The following is a 22,835-nucleotide window of genomic DNA, read 5'->3' as shown; positions in this document are numbered from 1 at the left end:
AAAATGATCTAGGTTTTACTACTAGAGTAGTCTAGCCCTTACGACTCTCCATGGGAAAGCGTTTCTGGAGTGGAAGCAGCCCTAGGAAATAGCTTGTGGTGAGGGAGGGGCCAGCAGAACAAACCAGGCCATGCCATTCTTGTTGTGGTTAGTGGGAACACGCACCACATTCCATTGAAATTGAGTTACAAGTGTCTAGGCATGCTTCACATACAGAATACCAGACATACACACACAGCAAAAGGGTGCAGCTTGCCTTGGAGAATAAGGTGGTCTTCAGCACCCCATTCCTGCCATAGCCAGTTGGTGGGCCTCCCAGTTGGGTTCCCCTCTTGCCCTTGACTTTGCGATTTGCCACCACAAACGGGTTCTCATTGAAGACTATAGACTGAGAGTCAACCAGAGGCTCCTCCTCCTCCTCTTGATGGTGCTGCCCCTGTGGAACGGGTTCCAATGTCCTTGCTGTTTGCTCCTCTGGTGAAGGATACTGAGCTGGACCAATGGGAAGGTTAATGGTGCTTTCCTCCTGACCGACAGCATGATACATGGAGTCACCTAGTGGTGGAGACTCCATTACACTACTAGCTATTACAGCGTGAGGGACTGCTTCTCCCTGGCTTTGAAATTTCCCAGAATCTGGGTGGTCCTGTATCGTCATACAGTCACTGGCCATCAATGAAGAGTTTGTATCACAGGGCAACACCTGAGGGCAACACCCCAGGGATCAGAGACAGCAACAGACATCAAAAGAAGAGAAATAAAAAGACAGCAAGGATAAAAGTATAAATAAAAAGCAGTAAGAAAATCAACTTCCACCATTAATTGAACAGGCACTAAAAACGAGGTCACCCTCAGACTTCAGGGAAGACTATTATGGAGTGCAACAAGGCCCAACCTATATCCTCTCCATATGGTATTGTATGCCACCCCGCTGCTTCTTATTATTATACCTCAATGAGGTACACTTTGCCAATCAGGCTTTCAGGATTGCCATAATAAAAATCACCAATGTATGCAAATACAGCTTACACACATTCATTATGTATATCCTGAACACCAAACTGATTTGATGTTCCTCCAAAACAGAGTTGGGAATCACTGCTATAGAATCCCTCTCACTTCAGGGTATACTACTGTCATAATACATGTCAGGACACAAAATGTCAACCTACCAGCTAACCACTGGTGACAAAGTCACAAGCTCAACTATGCCACCACCGAGTAAGAGGGAACCGCATATTTAGGAAGGGTACCCTAGGTACAACACTGCTTTCTCTGCCTTTCCCCTCATTCTGTTGGCTATTACCTGAAGCAAATAGCAAACTGGCTGTGGGGAAGAACAGCGAGCAACATTTGAGAGCAGAATGCCTTGACTCCCTCCTAGAGTTGTTGATCCTGAACACAGAGAAAATGAGCAAATGGGGGCAGCAAAGGGGCACTAAAGTTCAGCAGTGTTTCCTAACTTGTATGTTTAAAAAGGTTCACCCCAATGAAGTAAGCAAACTACATGGTAATACGCTGTTCGCAAAAAACATGCACTAATATGGATGGGAGTATGCAAGATGCATGCACACATGGGTCTGTACTAGCAGCAGCCGTATTTAACACACAACAAAACGGTACTAGTGCCTGGAGTTGCATATGTGCTTGTATGGGTGCATGCACTAGAAAGCTATTCTGTGCATACAAGAATTTTTAAAATACAGAGGGGCATATGTGCAGATATGTGTGCATGCAACTCCAGGTGTTGATACAAAACTGTACAGCTCATTTCTTTGTTCCAGAATAACCTCCCCCCCCCCCCCAGTTCCTCCTCTTCAAAAAGCCAAAAAAAAGTTGCTGGACCAGTATATTTGAGGTAAGGAGGAAAAACGAAAACCAAGCACAAAATCCTTTTTTACTCCTTTTCAAAGCCTATATTCAAATTCTAGCGTTAGAAAACCTTGTGTGCTAAGCAGTCTGGTCTGACCACTCCTCTGTATCTGTGCTGAAAGGTATTATTATCATTACCATGAGATTTAAATGAGCTGTGCACTGTCTACATAAAGCTCTGTACACAGCTCTTGCACAAAACTCTTTTCTATGTAAGGTGTACACTTATCTGCATTAGCCCTAGTGAGAAAGATTAAGGGACTAAACAGTAAGTAAAGGAAAGAGTGAGGATGGAAGCAAAAGGGAATGGCAGGGAGGAGGGTGAGGGTCAGAGAAAGAGTGCCACAGAGATCAAGGAAAGTGGAACAGGATAGAGGTGGAGGACACAGAAAAAGTTAAAAGAGGGAAGGAGGTGATCACGGTTCCCTCTAAGCTGAACAGCAGTCCTCCAACTGCATTGCTGACGGTGGGGGGTGGTGCCTCCATACTGTGTTTTCAAATGCTAAAGATAGCAGGTTCCCTGGAGTAATGCAGAGTTTGCCTATCTTTCACTTTTGAAAATGTGATAGTGAAACAGCACTTCTATCAGGACTGTAGGTGGAGGACTCCTGCTCAGGTTAGGGAGAACAGGGGAGGCGATCCTGAAGTTCTTGGTTCAGTTCATCTCAAGTCTTGTTGGTGTGGAAATGCTTTCATTGTTATATGTAACACCAGTAATCATCTGATGGGTTGGTGAGTATCATTGGTCAGGTGGGTCTTGCCTGTTTCCTTCACCTGGCCTTGATAGTGGCTCCCAGCTGCTGTGCAAAAGGTGCTGGAGTAACTATGGAGAAATTAGGTCCTACCTAATAATTTGATTTCCTTTAATCCCTGTGGACTGTCCCAGAATGACTGATGGGTTGTGCACGCCTACCAGCAGGTGCAGACTGAGAAGACTGATTTCAAGGCAGCCAAACAGAGCTGTGCTCAGCTCCTTGGAAACCTCAGTATTCGCATAGCAAAGGAAAAGGAAAGAGACACTAAACATCTGTGTGCCAGTCGGTTCATACAGCCCCCTACCAACAAAGAGATCTTACTGGCCACTGTCAAAATATTTTGACTACTCCAAAATGAATCAGCAACATCAGTAATGTGCCTATGTGCAACTGCATAAAAACGGTTGAATAATTGGTCTCTTTGCGAATATAGACATATCCATAAATATAGATAATTTTTTTTGTTTAATCTAACAGCTCCCCACAAAGACAAGAGCGAATGAAAGTAATACCAGTACAAAACCATCTCCAAGAACAAATCAGATATTGAACAGGGAGGGATCTTTGTCAGTCCGGAGGGACTAAAGGAAAGCAAATAAGCAGGCAGGACCTAATTTCTCCTTCCTTAGCGTCCCTCCGGACTGGCCCAGAATGACTGATGGGAAGTACCAGAGCAGTAAACCTTGGGAGGAACCAAACTACAACTACTGCCAGATCTCAGTAAATGAAACCTGAGACCCGATGAACTTGGACATCTGTACAACTATATCAAACACGTAACGATGGTCAAAACACCCGAAGTCAGTTCCTGCCAGGTGGGCCACTAAAAGAGCAACCAGATGCAATTCTGTCCAACTCATGAGCTGATCTGAGCACTAGAATACCGAAACCTAGAATACACCTCAACAGAGTCACCAAAGAACATTCCTGTCAACTGGAGACCTGAATCCTTTCAGCACATAAGGAAGAAACTGTGCACCAAGACAGCAGGAGAAGACCTGTCAAAATACCGAATAGATGTACAAGAGAGCTCCGGAACTAAGCACTCTCTCCCTATCACGCAGAGGCAGTTACTACGTAGACTGCCCTGTCAACCTTCTCGAGGAATGAAGTGCCTGCAAAATCCCAGACAGGTCCTAGAAGAATAAGGAGCATAGACTAGTAATACTAAGGAATGACCACTTTCTGAAGAAAGAAAGACACTGGTACCCAATGTTCTCAAGGGCTCAAGCCACAGAAAGAGAGCCTGTGGGGTGTGGGGGGGAAGAGAAAGAGAGCTATATAGAGAGAAAGACCTAGTGATAAGAGGGGAGAGAAAAGAGCACAAATGAAGAAGAAGCAGAGTCAGAATAAACTACAAGTGAAATCACAAAGAGTAAAGAAAGTCGGGAGACAAAAGAGGCAAACGTAGTCGCAAAAAGACCACACAATCTCAGAAAGATTCACAAAGAGTCACTCAAGGAGCAAATCAAAAGAAGCCAGCATAACTACCTGACTGAAAGGGAAAATAAGGTTATTCCCCCCAGCCCAAAATACTCACAGCCTTTACTACATTCTATGACTGTGGATGTCTGGCCAGCATTGGCCTTGTTCTCCAACTTCTGAAGCTGAATCTTTCCAACTAGATTGGTTGGCAATGCCGGTAATTGGGAAGCAAGACCAGTGCTGGGCAGACTTATATAGTCTACGCCCTAATCGTAACTGAATAAGTTTAAGAACAGTGCTGGGCAGACTTTTGTGATCTGTGATCTGAGAAAGGCAAAAACAAATCAAATTCATATATATATATATATATATATATATATATACCATGTAAAATGAGTTTATCTTGTTGGGCAGACTGGACGGACTGTACTATTTACTATGTAAACTGGACGGACCGTACTATGTTACTATGTAAACGTTCATAAACCTTTAAGGCATAACTGGGTAAAGCCACTGCTTATTCCTGGGAGTGGGTAAGTATCATAGACTCTAGCTACTTTTTGAGATCATGCCAGGTGCTTGGGACCTGGACTGGCCACTTTCAGAAACAAGATACTAGGCCAGATGAACCATTAGCCAGACCTGGTGTGCAACTCTTATGTTCTGTCTCTCCTTACCTTCACCCCAATCTCAGCCCTGTAACATTTATCTCTCTTCCCCTCTACTTTAAGACATCTCCCCTTTTTACTCCTCTTATTGCATCCCCTGCTCTGCAATGTCTTCCCTTTTATCTAGTTCCACCCTTCCCTCTCTGCAAGGCTGATGAGGTCTCACTCTCCCTGTCTTTCAGCATCTCTATCCCCAGCATCCTGCACGCAGAGCCAGTGCAAGTGTACTAGATAGATAAGAATGTAAGAATAGCTATATTGGGTCAGGCCAATGGTACTAACCAGCCCAGAATCCTGTGTCCAACAGTGGCCAATCCAGGTCACAAGTACCTGGCAGAATCTTCAGCTCTGTACCTCCACTTGGTAACAGTCCCCCACCCCATGAAATTTTGGTAATTATACTCAACCATCACTAACACCACCCCTCCCAAAAACATCCTGTAAAAACACAATTTGCAAATTTTGTTTTATATATAGAAAAATTTGGGCAATTTCCAAAAACCACTGACCTGGGTAGATGAACTGCTTAGAAATTGCCCAACCTGGCTATGGATAAAAATATCTGCTGACTTTTCTTTCAGTCTGTCATAATCTATTGTCTTGCTTTTTTTGTAAATGCTCTTTGTCCTCCCCCCCCTTCCAGCTGCCTAGAAACCCAAGCAAGGGAAACAGGGTCACAGCAGGACCTGTGCAGCTCTAATGGACTGGGAAAGACACCCTGATGAAACTTCCTCCCCATCCCTTCAGTGCCTGCAGACACTGCCACCCCTCTTGCACTTACCGCCACACTCCACTCACATCTAATATGATTTGAAAGGGTTTCCCATGAATATATTCCACCCCATTTATCATTTTATAGACCACTCTCAAGTCTTCTCCAAGTTGAAGAGCCTTAATTGGTTTTAGCCTTTCCTCATAGGGGAACTGTTTCATCCTCTTGATCATTTTGGTTGCCCTTGTCTGTACTTTTCTTATTCTGCTATATCTTTTTTGAGATGAAACAACCAGAACTACACATAATGCGCTCAATGAACGGTCAACACCACGGAGTGATATAAAGGCATTATGATGTTCTTTGTTTCATCCTGCATTCTTTTCCTAATAATTTCTAATACTGTTTGCTTTACTGCAGCTGCAGCACACTGACCAGAGGATTTCAACCTATTGTGCGCAGATTCTGAGATCTTTTTCTTGGGTAGTGACTCATAACTCCACAATCAGCATTTTCTACCTGCACATCACATTGGATTTTTTTCACATTAAATATAATTTACCACGTAGATGTTATTTACTTATTAGCATATATTTACCATCTTTTTGAAGAAATTAATCCAAAGCAGCATACAGCAAGAATAAGCCAGACACAGGCAATAGACAATTACAGCAGTAGAAATATTCAAACAGTACTACACATTATGGCACAGTATGCTACTTACAACATAAACATGATATACATTAAAACATCATAACATATAACATAGGGCGTAAGCAGAGGTGGACACAGAAACAGATAAGAGTATCAGGAGTGGGTCGATAATCAAAGCGATTTAACTGGTCAGAAATGGCTCCTGGACGGTTAAATCACCTGTTTGGGCTAACCGATCATTTTCAGAGGCACTTCACTGGTTAGCACCTGTGTGAAAACCAGCAATTTTGGGGTGTTCCAGGGACGGAGTCAGCACTTGGCCAATTAACTGCCGATATTCAGCACTTAACTGGTCAAGGTAACCGCATAAATAGGACCGCATGAAAGTCATGTTTATGTGACTCCCCATAGCCTGCTAAAGTGCTGAATATCGTACTTAACCGACTAAGATGTAGCCAGGTGCACATGACCTGGTATTGAATTTCTGAGCACAATGCCAACAGCAGTCAGTAAAATGCTGAGCACTGCCAGCTGAATAGAGGAGAGGATAAGGAAGTCCTGCTTATAGTACAGGCAGCCAGTATTTGTCCCTGTCTGTATCACTATCTAGTTAGTTGCTTATTTCATTAGGGGCTTTCAGTTACTTCCTGAAGTAGAAATAGTCTTGTGTTAAGCAAAGCCTTTCAGGGCGTGCATTCCAGAGTGCAGGGGCTACTCTGAAGAAGGCTGGTTGCTGTGATTTCCTTTGGCGAGGGTGTGGTTAGGCATACTCCTTGGAAGGCCCTTAGTGACCTTGGAGGTGTGTAGTGGGAGATCTTGTTCTTCAAGTGCTCTGGCCTTGAAGATCAGACAGTTTAAAATTTTAGATTTAAGTTTTAAATGTTCTGTTCTCTAATCTGGAAAGGTTCTTCTGCAGTTCCTCACAATCTGCTCCTGTTTTTACTATTCTGAATAATATTATACATTAAAAACAAAAACAAAAAACCCAAACAACCAACCACCCTATTTTGGGTGAAACTTTCATTTGAGGAAAGTCATTTATAAGTAACATCAAACCTCAAATATCTTTCATCACCTCATTCTTCCTTGGTCTCAGTACAGAGTCCTGGACACTCCGCTGCTTATCTTTATTGCAACCAATGACCATTTAGTGCTACTATTTCCTATCTTTTAACCAGTTTCCAGTCTACAGCAGAACACTTGCATCCTATCCCATGACACTTTAATCTCCTGTCTCTCATGAGGAGCTTTGTCAAACACCTTTTTGAAAATCCAAAATCCATATACTAATTTCACTCAAAGAATTCCAACAGTAAATCAGTTGTTTTTTTTCTTCCTAAGGAATTCTGGCTCTTCCCCATTAAGCCATATTTAATAATACATCCTGAAATTTTGTTCTTAACACGGCACCATCAGGATTACTGGTCTGTGGTTACCTGGATCACTCCAGGAGCCCTTTCCATAAATTGACAGCATATTTGCTACCTTCCAGATCTTAGGCAGAGTGAACATGCTTGCTAGCCCAACAAGGGTTTCATCTCTCACTGCAAATATATTAGCAGACATTTAGTGTAGTCTTCTGAGAAGAACAAGGAGCAGCTTTACTTGTTCTCCTTATACTATATCGAGAGATAGCAGTTTCCAACCCTACTGCTCCTTATCTCTCTGGATGGTCCCTGTGTCTCTGATGCCTTCTCAGAGAGCCCCAAGCCTATTCTTCCAGGGGATTGAAACCCATGTGAGCTTTTTAATTATCTTAATTCAGAGAGCTAACCTTCAGTCATATTATACTAGACCCCTCGCCCCTCCCCCCAAACACTAGGGCTTCAAAAGAAAATACAGGCCCCTCTCTCTCCAGCTATAAAAGATGCAAGGTAAAGAGATAAGGATGGAAAAGGCTGAGAAGAGGAGGAAAGACAGTGAGAAATAAGGAAGAAGGGGAAGAAAAAGAAGCAGTTTGGTGTTAACTCCACAGGCAGTATCTGCAGCACACAAAGCTTACCTCTCGTATCCAGACACACTGCTGCTAATCAAGAAATCTCTGGACAGACACACTGCCCATCCAGAATTCAAGTGCTGGGAGTGAGGTATAAAAATAGCCTCTGACTAGTTCAGCAAGGCTGGAATGACAGCTGTGCGTTCTCTGGACAATGAGGAATTTCTGGCAGCCCTTTATCACAAGCTCCCTGCCCACTACATTCCCCAAAGAGTTACAGAAATAGATATTAAAAACACTGGAATAGAGAATATTAATGCAATCCTCTGCAGATGAAGCCACCCCTCCTGCCAATGCCACGTTACAATGGCTAAGCTACCCATCCTTTTCTGTGTATCTGCCTCCCAACACCACTTTCTAATAGACCAGTACTACCTAAATTTGTCCTGGGGACCTCATTGCCAATCAGATTAGGTTCCATGCAGCCATAGTATATTCCAATTTCTCTCATGCATATTCATTCTGGATATCTTATGTTGAAACAACATACATATGAGTTGTTCAATGTTTACAAAAGCAGGGCTCCCCTGAACCACCCTCCACCCAACTGCATGTGTTGAAACAGTCACAATAAACAATCACAGAATTCTAACATCCATACATTCCAGATGTCATAATCTATAAACTCTCCCAGACCATCCCCAACTCCCAGAAAAGAAAGAAAGAAAAAGACATTTTTGTTGTCTGTCTTTTCCCTGTTCCTTCCCCTCCCCCTCAGCTTTAGACAAAGTTGGTATCAAGGGCCATCTCATGAGGGAGAAAAAAAAGGATTAAAACAAGGCCAAAAGAGAAAAACAGAAGGGTGAACCCTGATCTCTTCTGTTAACTATACGAGATAACAAACGTTAACCCACTATCAGACCCAGACTCATAAACAGGGAGGGGAAAGAGAGACAGAGAAAAAAAAGGGGCTCAAAGGAATAAAAACTGCCACCTCAATCCCAGGGCATGTGCAAGTAGGACAACGCCCCCCCCCCCCCCTTTAAAAAGAAAATGAATAAAAAAGCAGAGAAAGGAAGGGGGAAAAGGAATCAAAACGAAGAATCACACTCTGGGCTCTATGAGATAAATATTGAACACAGACATCCCAGACCACCAGAAAAGGTTTTTTCCGCTTAGGAGAGTATTTACCTAGCCGCTGTTCCAGTGACATCAGTGCATGCAGTCGATTCCACCAAGCCCAAAAGGACAGGACACTATCATTGATCCATACGTCCAGAATTATACATTTGCCCAAATCTTCTGCTTTCTAAGAAGGAAACTATGATAATAATTCATGACTCAAAAGGCTTCAAACTTGTACAAAAGCAATCCTGCCAGCGAAAGAGGAAGAGAGTGTCCAAAGAGACCCTCTAAATAATGCAGGAGTACCTTCAAAAATAGCTTAACCTATGGGCGACTCCAAAAAGAATGGAAAAAAGAGTTAGTGTCACATTTACACTTCCAACAGATAGGCTTATCAATCCCCCGTCTTGAAAACTCATTCTTGTGTAAAGTATGCACGATGCAAAATGCAAAACTGACATTCTCTCATTTCAGCACTAACGGAGATCTCTAGTATCTGCTTAATCAGTTTACGGAGATCTAAAGATTCCGGAAGAAGATGCAAATCCCAAGCCCACTTAGAAATTAGGTCTTCATGATCTCTAATGAGAGAAAGCAGCTGTAATCCTCTATGAAGAGAAGAAACCGACAGGTCGCCATCCTGAAACCTATCGAAAAATTCCTGCAAACGAGTATCCAAAGGGAAAGCCAACTCTGTAAAGTCAATGGAGCTAATATAATGATGCAATTGCCTGTATGCCAGATAATTCCACGGTTCAACTACTCGTCTGTCTCACAGAGCCGCCCAGGACAGCATCACACCTCCATCCCCTAAAACACGCTGCAATAATAGTACATCATTTGTAGCCCAATGCCGAAAGCTAGCATTCTCAACCCTTGGGAAAAAAACTAATTACCCTGAATAGGGATCTGACTGGAAGTCTCAGAATTCCCTCCCAGAATGACCAGACTCCATCACACCTCCCTTAAAGGGTGCACCAGAACACTTTGACACAAGTATTTGGGGGGGGGGGGGGGGGGCAGGACACAGCAACAAACTGTGCAAGAGAGAATTAATATGCCAGAGGTGATAAAACGCTTCTTCATGTTCCAACGTTTTTTATTGATAGTAAATAAGCACACATTTCCAACTAACAAGCAAATTTATAATACAAGATGTAGATGCGTGATCTTCTTAAACAGAAAGAAACTGTCTACCATCAAACTTTTCTTCTATTTTCTCCCCCCTCCCCCCCATCTTCCCTCTTACAAATCACAACTTCTTATATATGTCTGACTCAGTTTATAAGTTGCAGAAACCAGAACTACACTTTGTGTTACATCATAAAACATACCGCAAATAACCCTCAACTAACACTGCAATATCTAACCATTGAGTACCTTCCTCCTATGATTGCTCCCCTCCCCCCCTCCCTCTATGCCTTCCTGTACCCTTTTCTGACTTATATCTATTCCAAATGAAATGCCGCCCGAGGGTACCGGTTTACAACATATTACATGAGAGCCCTATACTGCTGTCTTAACACATACTTGGTTATTGACCAACCTTGTATGTCCCCCTATGTCCCTCCTCTCCCATGTGTGTGCCTACTGAGTTCCCCTTTCAGAGCTTATTGAATATTAAACTGCGAGCTTTTGGTGACAGTGATTGTATGTAGGGTTCCCAAACTGCCAGAAATGCTTTCCGCCTCTTGGGGGAAAACCCTACTCCCCTGCGCTCCATTAAGAGAAGGTCATGGAACTTGTTCCTCCAATGCCAGAAATCTGGTGGAGACTCGTTCGTCCAGACGCCCATTATGATCTTTTTCCCGACCAGGCTTGCTTTGCGAATGAGCTGCTGGGTCCCCTTACCGTGAAGCCTAAATACTTCATATTTGTCCAGTAATATCCCCTGAGGCGAAAATGGAATCCGAAGATGCACCAAAGATTCAAGATATTGGATTAACTGCTTCCAAAAAGCCTGAATCTTATGGCATGCCCAAAGAGAATGCACCAACGTACCCTCCCCCTGCTCACATTTCATACATAGCGGGTCCGTAACCCCCCCAAATTTGAACAGTTGACTTTTGGCCATATATGCTCTATACACGATCCTGTATTGGCACTCCCGAAGGCCTGCATTTACTGATATCTGAGGGACACGTGCTATCAGTTTACGGAAATCTAACTGTAAATGTGGTTGCCCCAGGTCCCCTGCCCATCTTTGACAAATAGCGGACGTGTCCCTCTCTCCTTCCAGCTCCCCTATGGCTCTTTGCAAGCTTGAAACTGACAGCCTGTCTCCTGTGATCATCCCAAAAAAGGCCCTAAGCCTACGCCCGTGACCACTCCCCAATTTACTTTGGTCCAAAGACCGGACGTAGTGAGCTAGCTGATGGTATGCAAATATATGGTTCATACTTATACCTACTCCCAAAGCTCCCAAAGATAGGATCTTCCCCCTTGCATCTAATACGTGCTCCAGTCTCGTAATCCCCAGTGTCGCCCATCTATGAAATATTTTGTTCTCTGTACCAGGGACAAATTGTGGGTTATCCTGCAATGGCAATAAATCCGAGACATCTGCCTCCAAGCCCCATGTCTTATTCAAATCTCTCCACACCTCCCTTAAGGGTCCCAAAAGTATACTGTGACGAATATAGGCCGGTATCACTCTCCTATCCCCGTGCAATAGATAATGCGGGTGGAATGGCTTAAAAAAAAATCATACTCCATTCTCCGTGGTGTGTAATCTTGCCTCCCTAACAACCAGTCCCCCAAGTGTCTCAACAGACAGGCCTGATTATATCTGCGGACATTTGGAAGGCCCATGCCTCCCTCCCTCCATGGACCCATGAGTAATGTCAGTGGAATTTTCGGCTTCGCATTTCTCCACACAAACCTCCTCAGATGTCGGTACAACTGATTGAGATCTTTGCATTTAAACCGCAAGGGCAGCACCTGGAATGTATATAGCCACCTCGGAAATTCAACCATGCGAAATAGATGTATCCGCCCATGCAGTGTAAGTGGTAGAGTCCCCCACCTATTCAGTCTACCCTTCATTTTATCTAGCAGATTAGTGAAATTTAGTTGATACAGCATGGAGGTTCTCATAGAAATCTTCACCCCCAAATACCGAATGAAAACCGAAGCCCACTTGAGCGGGAATCCAGCCCCCCATTCTGTCTTTACACTTGCATGAGCTGTCAGTGCCAGCGATTTAGAGTAATTTATTTTGAGCCCTGCAAAGTCGCCATACTCCTGAAACAGTTCCAGCAGAGCACGTAACGATCGACCGGGGTGAGTAAGATGTACTAATATGTCGTCTGCAAATGCAGACACTTTAAACATGGAGGAGCCCCACCGCACCCCCTCCACCTCGGGGTGGGACACGATTTCCCTAATCAATGGGTCCAGAGTGAGCACAAACAACAACGGGGACAAGGGACACCCTTGCCGGGTGCCTCTTCTGATCTTAAATAATGCCGATTGTTCCCCATTGACCCACATGAATGCCTGCGGGTTGGAATAGAGTGCCCTTACTGCAGTATGAAAATGACCGTCCACCCCAACCTTTTCCATTACTGTAAACATAAAATTCCAAACAACACGATCAAAGGCCTTCTCTGCGTCGAAACTGACCAGCAGAGAAGGCCTTTTCTGCCTCTCCATAATCTCCAGGGATGCAAAACGCTTCTTCATAAACCCCCGACTGGCTACTGGATTCCCAGAACGAATCTGGGAAGCTCTTCAAAAGCCTATGAGTTTCTGAAGCAGATCCAAGCACTTGACAGATAACAACTGAACCCTAGAGCAGCGGCTCCCAAACCTAGTCCTGGAGGCACCCCGGCCAGTCAGGATTTCAGGATATCTACAATGAATATTCAAGAGAGAGATTTGCATGCACTGCCTCCACTGCATGTAAATCTCTCTCACGAATATTCATTGTGGATATCTCGAAAACCTGACTGGCTGGGGTGCCTCCAGGACCAGGTTTGGGAACCACTGCCCTAAAGCATTTTTCAGGTGACCTTCACTAAAGATGAATAATGGCGTGGGCAGGTTTTAGAGATCTTGGCAGATTCATTTGAATGATTACACAGATGCAAGAGAGGGCACAGAATTCCAACCATTCTGCTAAAGAATCCACATATCAAAGAACTCTACAGCTACTGAACACACCAGGGGATGTGCCATATTCACATGCTTATGCTCAAATTCCATGCAGCTGCCCATATAAAAGCTAGAATATTACATCCCAGAGAAAGCTGCATGTGTAAATCTGTAGGAGATTCTACTTTACTGAAAAGTACTACTACTACTACTATTTAACATTTCTACCATTATAAATCCAAAAAATAAGAATCAAGACACAATGATAGCGCAATACTACTGCAGGAAAGGAGACTGACGTAATTTGGACTTTAGATTGAATTACTTGCCTTCCCAAACCCTGGCTCAAAGTGAGCACTGCTTAGGGAAAAGCAGGTATTCCCTGCCCCAGAGGACTTACAATGAAAGTCTATAACAGAACCTTTGTTTACTTCTATCGATTTTTCAAATGACTTTTTTTAAAATACATTATTGTATAATAGTGTATGAAAAAGATGTATTGTTAGGCAGTGTAGAGTAACTCTGGCCTCTTAATAACAGAAAGGGAGAATAATTTTGGCTTAAGGCCATGGCATCTTTTTCCATGAATTTGGTAATCAGTTGTTTGCGTAGTATAATTCTATGTATATTGGGTTATTATTAGTAATTCTTTATTTCTTTGATTTTAGTTGCACTATTAGAGATGATTTACAATATACACAAGAAACTGCAGCAGTCTGCAATAATGTTAGCATTTTAGCTCAAACACGGTGGAAAAAAAAGCAAGCAAAACGTTCTTTCTGAATTCATTTCAATTTTCTATAAATTGATTATATGGCACTATATATTTTAATTTTACAAGATTGAATCAATTTATTATTTTAAGTGATACTTTAGAAAGGACATACAAATCAGAACTGAGACATCCAGGTTGCGGCGTCTTATGTTCTACTAGAATTTTAGAACAGTATCTGCCGACATACGAGCTGGTTCTGTGCAGAAGGAGCATCCATTTTACATTTATAAATGTCTAAAATAATCAACAAGCTACAAAAACAAATATGTGCCAATATTACATAGTAAAAACCAAGACACCAGTAATCTGTAGATATCACGCAGAGAAGTAAGAAGAGCAGATCACACATCAAAAGGATAAATAATTTGTTCTCAGGGAAAGATCTCACATAAACTATTTCCGGCATGATCACATTTCACCCACCAATGGGATGCATTAGGAGTTACTGTTACTACAATAATATCAACTCAGAACACATTTAACTACAAATACATTCATATAATAACAGGACTAAAATACACATATAAATCTTAAAACACTGCAAATTAAAAATACATACCCAGTGGAGATCAAATGATTACATAAAAATAATCTTTAAAAAAGGTTCAAAAGCTATAAATAGGGTAAAATAAAATTAATCCAGTCAATAATAGTAACTGTGGTGATGTGTTTAATCTGGAATAAAAAAAGAGCAACAACTCACCCAGCAGCAAGTCAGTCTTGACACTGGCAGTATCCAGTGTCAAGCATCAGGATCTGACTATCCTGTAAGTCATCAAGCTTATATACTCTAAGGAGTGCTGACATCACAATTCCAAATTTAAACTTTAAAAAATAAAAACAAAAAAAATCCTTAATAAATGCCAATTTCATGTCCACTAGCAACATTAAAAATTAATGGGTCTTATACAAGAACATTTAAGCTTCAACGTGGGACCAGACAGGGATGCGCGATATCTCCACTGCTTTTCGCTCTGTCCCTGGAACCGCTAGCCTGCATGCTTAGGAAAGATGGGGCGGTGAAGGGAGTGGTGAGAGGGTGGAGAGAACATAAACTTATGCTGTTTGCCGATGATATATTACTCACAATTGCGAAGCCAGAAACATCTATAAAAAGGGTAATAGAACATCTCACGCAATATGGGAAACTATCATGGTTTAAACCGAACTTGGAAAAGTCCACCTTTCTGAATCTCACAGTGCCCTCCAAAGAATTAGCGGCCCTTAGGACTGAGTTTCCCTTTGTATGGGCGAAGAAGGCTATTAAATATTTGGGCATACAGATAACCCCACAGCTAGAGGGGCTATATGCAGCTAACTTCCCCCAGAAAGCAGAAGAACTTTTTCAGGAGCTAGACAGATGGGAAGGACTTAACATATCTTGGCAAGGGCGCATACACGCTATCAAAATGATGCTGCTTCCGAAATTGCTATACTTATTTATGGCAATTCCGATCCCAATTCCCACAAGCTTCTTTACAAAGCTTAATCGCAAAATGTTTGCATATATCTGGAGGAAACGCCCACCACGAGTAAGGCGATCTATGATGTTTCAAACATGGGAGAGAGGAGGTATGGGAGTCCCTAACTTCTACCTATATTATCAAGCGGCCCAGATTCGGGTCTTGGCAGAGTGGTCACCTGGGGCATCTAAGAAATGGCTTCACTGGGAAAGAGCATGGTTGGGCAGGCGAGAAATAGAAGATATCTTGTGGATACCGAAAGAGGAACTGGTGCCCATAATTAAAACAATGCCCATTGGATTGAGGCATCCTCTGTGGACTTGGTACCAATTGAGGAGGCGTCTATTCCCGGAAAGGGTGTATTATCGGCAAACAGCAATACGTTGGGCAAAAGGGTTTTCATTGGGGAGATCGGAGAAGATATTTGACAAATGGGCCCAAGCAGGGTTGCGAACATTAGGGCAAACATGGAAAGATGGAGAAATGATTTGCTTTGCAGACCTCCAGGAGGAATAAGGCCTGATAGAGAGAGATCTTACCTATTATTGCAACCTGCGCAGCTTCCTTAAGAAGAAAGTGCAGGATGAATTAGACCTAGCTGAAACAGATCTAGAACTAGCGATCACTAGAGGAGGCGGCAAAGGAGGGATAACCCGTATATACTTGGCTTTGCTGGGACGGACTGATCCTCAGGTAGTATATCAAAAGAGATGGGAAGAGATATTACAGACTACTTATCCCGCAATAGTTTGGAAGGGTAAATATAAATATTTACTTAAGCCATCCATAGCACCAACGGTGAATGAAAATGGTTTTAAGATGTTTTATGGGTGGTATTACACACCAGACCGACTACAAAAGATGTTCCCGGAAACATCAGGACAGTGTTGGCGGGAGTGTGGCCACAGAGGCACATTCTTCCACATCTGGTGGTCATGTGGAAAAATAGAAGAGTACTGGAAAGAGGTATTGCAGCTGGTTGATAAAGTTCTACAAAGAAAATACCCATGGAAGGCAGAACATTGCCTACTGCATTTTAAACCAGCTGCAGTACCAGGCTGGCAACATAGACTGGCGACTCAATATTTTGTGGCGGCAAGACTTGGACTGGCTCGTGCCTGGAAGCAGGTGCAACCACCAACACTACAAGTAGCAACTGGGAAAGTTGAGCACCTTTATCAAATGTCAAAGTTAACAGCTATGCGAAGAGGGTCCATGCTGGTTTTCAACAAAATATGGACACTTTATGAACAGTATAAAGAGCAGCCAAACACACCACCGGGGTAGGGAGGGAAGGGAGGGAAGGTTAAAGTTGGAGTTAAATAAGCTTGATGTAGAAGAAATATGTAACTGAGCAACCGAATGTTGGTTATTTTGTATTTGAGAAATCTTTAATAAAATATATAATATAAAAAAAAATAATAATAAATGCCAATTTCATGTGTTTTAAAAATAAATATGAAAAATGAGTGTTTATATGAGTTTATGAAACTAGGATGTAGCCAGGGACAAAAAATTCCACATATAAAAATAAATAAAAATGGGATATAATTAGCCCAAATCACTACTACCCACAACTTATAAACACACAGATTTGCATTGATTTAAATTGGAAAAGTGTTGATTTTTATCCTTATTTATAGCTTCTGCATTTTGAACCTTTTTAAATGAAATGTTTTATTTGGAGTGTTTTAAGATTTATATGAGCATTTTAGTCCTTTTATTATATGATATTTTTAATTATTGTGTTCGTATAAGTTGAGCTTATTGCATTAACAGTAACCCCTAACACTGCCTAGTACTGGGCAACTTTTATGTGATATCTTTCTCTGCGGAGAATGATTTTATCCTCTTGATGTGTGATCTGCTATTCTTACTTCTCTGTGCTGATATTATATACATGTTTATGTGCCAGCACATACATGTGTGTGTTAGTCATTTGAGAAACATATGCATCTATGTTTTTCAGTGCTGTTACAGAGCCCAGTATACTGAGCCAATATCACTACTAGGAGAATCAAGAAACACTGAGGGGTTAAAGGGGCGACCTCTCCTAATCCCTCACACATGAATTCTCCTTCTGAAACTGGGCACTCACATTTGTTAGTCTTTGTAGGTATATTTGAGACCTTTCCTATTATTTTATTGATTTCCTTTTTAATTTTATGTATTGTGATCTTATTATAAACCACATTAACCTGCTTGCTGGAGTTTGTGGTATATCAAGTCATCAAACTGTAAACTGTTTTTATTTGCTCCACCCCAAACATACCCAGACCATGCACCCAGCCATATGCACTTTTTTGTTTTAGGCATGTATATCCTGGCTTTTTAAAAATGAGATTTAAATGTATATGCTCCAGTGGTTCCCAAATCTTTCCTTGGGGCTCTACTGCCAGTCAGGTTTTCAGGATATCCACAATGAATATGTTAGAACTGTTGGTATTTCTCCATAGACTTTATATTTATATATATAAAGTCTATATAGTTAAATACCAATAGGTCTAACATAAAAACAAACAAAAAAAAAAGAACAAAAAAACAAAATAAAATATATATGTTACGGAGACCAGTGACGAATGGAGAAGTGGCGGCTTAAACTATAGTGCCCCATGACTCTGGTAGCTGAGGTCTTCAAAGACTATTTATAAAACAATATCACAAGGCTATATATTGTGAATGTTTCTTTATGTAGTCTAGCATCATTCTGGCTTCGGCCACCACCTTGTTACATCGACTTGTCCCCTTGAGATTCTTAGACACTATCACCCCCAAGGACCCTCTCCTGATCTGTGCTCATCAGCCTAGCACCACCTATCACATACAGCTCCTTTGGATAGTTTCACCCCAAATGCATCACTCTGTCATCCTCCTTTTAGAAACATAGGAGGATAGGGTAGCATATGGAAAATTTAAAAAGCTATACTGTAATGATGGGCACATCTTTCTGTGGCAGGAAACAGGATTCTTAGTGAGAAATTCAGACATTATGTTTCTCGGTATTTAAACTAGAGGGTGGGGGTGACAAATGGAAGCAGATGAGTTTCAGGAAGTCACCCACAGCAAAAGCATGACAGCAGTGGTGGAAATAACAAAATAAACTCTCTTGGCAATTGTTAAACATATATAAAACATTTGTTATACAAACCCACTTCATCGCCTGTTCCCCCCATGGGTTTTTTTAAACCAGTCCTTTCAACCTTTTCCTACAACATCTGTCCCAAACCTATCAAAATTATGCCACAGTAACAGCATCCACTGCCTTTTCTAGAAGGCCATACCTGACCTGATCTGTACCTCTTTTCCCCAGTTCTTGGCTATAATGGAGGTGCTGATGTCCTGCTCATGCAAACATCATACTCATAAGAATATATGGATAAAATGAAAGAGGATGGGAAAAACTGTCAAGACAGAACAATACATTGGATATTTGTTTCAACAGGAAAGTGACTAGAGCTGGAAGGTAATAATGCATGCAATATATAATACTAGGTCTGGTAGCCATATGCCTGAGAGGTTTCCTTGATGGAGAAGCAGGACAGGCAGATTCCTATGCCTTTAATATAAACTGGGGGGGGGGGGGGCATTGAGCTTAGTGCTCTAGTCATATACAAGGAGGACAGTAAACTGTCTGGAGGACAGGGGAGCTCTGCTTCCTGGGAACAGCTGGGAATGATGCAAGGAAGACAGCTGAAGAAGATCATCTAAAACCGGACACATCTGCCAATAGATAATCTTGGTTCAAGGCTCCTGCCACACATGAAGTCTGCTGTCCTGCACTCCTAAATACCATCCAAGCTAACCTCTGACCCCTGCCCTATGCTCTCACCCAAAATTACTCACGCCTCTAAAAATGTTTCACTTTGCTCAAAACCTTTTGAGTTCTGCACTATGTCAGATACATATCTACACCCTCCCACAAAGAGGTGATTTACATCACAGCAATGGCTGAAGGTCACAGCTGCTCCCCCCATTCCGCTGAAAGGAAATGAAGGTGCTAGCTGCGGCGTGGAAAAGTATCCATGCTACAGAGACCAGTAATTTAAATATTTACACAATATGCAATTACCAAATAAACCAGGGAAATGATCATAGACTGGCCACAATAGAAAGTCAACTTTTAACTGCTACCTCATCTTTTTTTTTTTTTTAATTTTAAATATCACACTTATTGAATGCAAATGCAATGTCAATATTGAAAGACACAATATTGAAATATAAAAACCAAACAACAGCCCATCCTAGTTCAGTCTGAAACATAAGGAAGATATTACCAGTACGGTGAACAACAATAAAGCATTGCAACCCCTAAGTTCAGCCTTTTCTCACACTCTCATTTACTCATCCAAGCATGCTGACACAATTGTCCATATTCAAATGACTCATTAGGTAATGAGCTCCCACTCTCATCTGCTCCAAGGAACCAGTTAGTAGAGGGAATCAATCGATGTAGCTGGGCGTAAGGAAAGGAAAGTCTGTGACAAACAATGAATTCAGATTTCCAAAGAACAGAGGTGACAGCAGTAGAATAAAGAGCAACCCATCATTATAGTAGAGCAGCCACCTGAGTTATTCCATGAATGATATTTATAATATTTATATACTGCCTACACCTAAGCAGTTTACAAATTAACTTTATTATTATACAGCACAAGGTGATGCAGTAGATTCAACAAACAGCAATTGGAACCTAGTCCATAAAGATTTATAAGCAACTCAATTAGTTCCATTTCAGTTACGATACATATGTAATTCAAAATCAGCCAGCTGTGCAAAGGAAGAGCATCAGATGATGTCCAGTACTGAAGAACTGTTTTCTTGCCCATCAGAATGGCTAAGTATAAAATTTTTGCATTACTGATACGCCTTGGTACTGTAGAATTGAGTATCCCCCAAGAGAAGTGCCAAGTAGTTCTGTTCCAAAGATTTTTGCACAGTACATTCCAAGCATTCAAAAATTTAATTTCACAATGTCAATTTTGGGCATTCCAGAAAAGTATGCAGTAAAGTCCCTTTTAGGGTAAGACATTGGGCACAATTAGCATCTGCCATAAGTTGAAATGAGCCCCTGTAGCTGTGGAGAGATAAGCATGGTGAAGGATTCAGAACTGTGTCTCCTGGAGAGAGGCATTTTTAACGTGTAGAGGAGTGTGGTAGCCGTGTTAGTCCACTCTTAAGGTTATCAATAGAAATCAAACAAAATAAAACCTGGAAAAGAAAATAAGATGATACCTTTTTTATTGGACATAACTTAATACATTTCTTGATTAACTTTCGAAGGTTGCCCTTCTTCGTCAGATCGGAAATAAGCAAATGTGCTGACAGTGTATATATGTGAAAACATTCAAGCATTACTATGACAGTCTGACAGGGTGGGAGGATGAGGGTGGGTCGGAGGTATGCATGGGGACATCAAAACATATCATTGATATTCCACACCCATCCTGTTAGAATATCAATGATATGCTTTGATGTCCCCATGCATACCTCCGACCCACCCCCATCCTCCCACCCTGTCAGACTGTCATAGTAATGCTTGAATGTTTTCACTTATATACACTGTCAGCTAGCACATTTGCTTATTTCCGATCTGACGAAGAAGGGCAACCTTCGAAAGCTAATCAAGAAATGTATTAAGTTATGTCCAATAAAAAAAGGTATCATCTTATTTTCTTTTCCATGATTTATTTTGTTTGATTTCTATTGATAACCTTAACGTGTAGATAAATAGTTTGAAAGAACCTAGTCAAGTCAGATGTTGTAACCTCTAATTGTGCTTCTTTCACCCATTTAGAAGCAAGCATGACTAGATGGGTGTCTTTGAAGCAGTCTCTGAGCAGCTTATATCAAAACAGGCAAACTATTAAGTTGGGGAGGCACAAGAACAAACTCCTGGTCCAAGCTCCCATAAGCCTACCCAGCAAACCCAAACTAATTCATAAACAATGCCTCACATCTTTCGATCTAAGAAATGAACAATACCCCTTCCACATAATCCTATTACTTCAAACTGTACGAATTTTACCACTCCAGTTATAATTAAGTGTACTTCTACCCTTATCCTACTCTGTATTGCTCACTAGAAGCTGTAGTCCCATCCCCGGAGACTTATCAACCTCATTGGGATTACTTCTCTCTTTATGCTACTATATATTCGTCCCAGAGTTGTATTCTCTTTTCTGGAACCTTATCAGCTTCCTTGCACCTACTGTTACTCTATTTTCCACTCTGTATATATTCCTGGAGTTGGTACTCATCTCCGGAACCTGTAAGCCACATTGAGCCTACTGCTATGCGGGGAAATGTGGGATACAAATGTAATAAATAAATAAATAATCCAGTTTATGCTTAAACTGAGCAAGTAGGCTATTATAATAATAGCAAACTTGTCCATAGGCTAAAAAATGAGTAGGTAGTATCTCCTATACCTCTTGAATTTGTGAAAAAGCTAGATACTGCTCCCCTTCAAGTTGCAGCAATGACCTAAACGTGGAGCTTCCCCATGAGGCCCAGAGGGTGAAGGAAGATTGGTCCAAACCTGGTGGAAAAGCTGAGTTTTGTAATAAAGAAAGAGAGGCCCAATATTCCTTTTCCTGCTTTATTCTCCACCATCAACGTGCTTTATTCAAAGGGAGCAAAAAGGGTGGAGGACCTTTGGCATTCTGTCAAAACAGTTCCCCCATGTAGATATGCACAAAAAGAAAGAGATGCTGTACACAAATTCAATAAACCTCTAGATAAGTATTGCCATGATCCCACAAAAGATTCATATACCCACCTAAATAGGGCTGCCACATTGTAATTCCTCTGGTCAAGTAGATTTAGCTCTCCTAGCACAGAGTTGAGCATAACTATAGTTCATCTTCTCTAGTTATCCAGAGAGGCATCATTTGCATATGGTATAATAATTTAGGGAAGATAACAATTTTCACTAGGGAAATTTGTCCCATCAGGGAAAGGGGATGGCACTTCCATTTAAGGCAAAGTGCTTTAATCTTCTCTAGAACTACAGTAACGTTGAATTTGTAAATGTTTCTTGGATCTGGACATAGTATTAACCCCAAATATTTAAGTTTTCCCTTCGTAATACCTATTCCCAAGGTATTGTGAAAGATTCATGCTTGTCTGGTCCCAATAATAGGGCCTTTGTTTATCATAGCTGATCTTACGTCCCATAAAGTTCCCAAAAGTATCTATAATTCACATAATGCGTTGCATTTATTTTATTTATAGCATTTATATCCCGCTTACAACTAAGCGGGTAACATAAAAACATATATAAAATCAATAAAAGCAATACAATTCAAAGCAATCATCAGCACAATAAAACATCAATAGCTATCCATCATCAACCA

General features: G+C 41.5%; 1 protein-coding gene across 1 annotated transcript in view; it reads right to left on the bottom strand.

Annotated features, from left to right (window-relative positions):
• The window catches only part of SCRIB (scribble planar cell polarity protein), a 630,584-nt gene that overhangs the window by 87,096 nt on the left and 520,653 nt on the right, over positions 1-22,835 (bottom strand). Inside the window, 1 exon segment of the mRNA XM_030220397.1 lies at positions 257-703. Coding sequence (XP_030076257.1) covers positions 257-703 — 447 coding nt within the window.

This window comes from Microcaecilia unicolor, chromosome 1, assembly GCF_901765095.1.
Source record: "Microcaecilia unicolor chromosome 1, aMicUni1.1, whole genome shotgun sequence".
NCBI lineage: Eukaryota > Metazoa > Chordata > Amphibia > Gymnophiona > Siphonopidae > Microcaecilia > Microcaecilia unicolor.
This window is presented reverse-complemented; position numbering and strand designations above follow the sequence as displayed.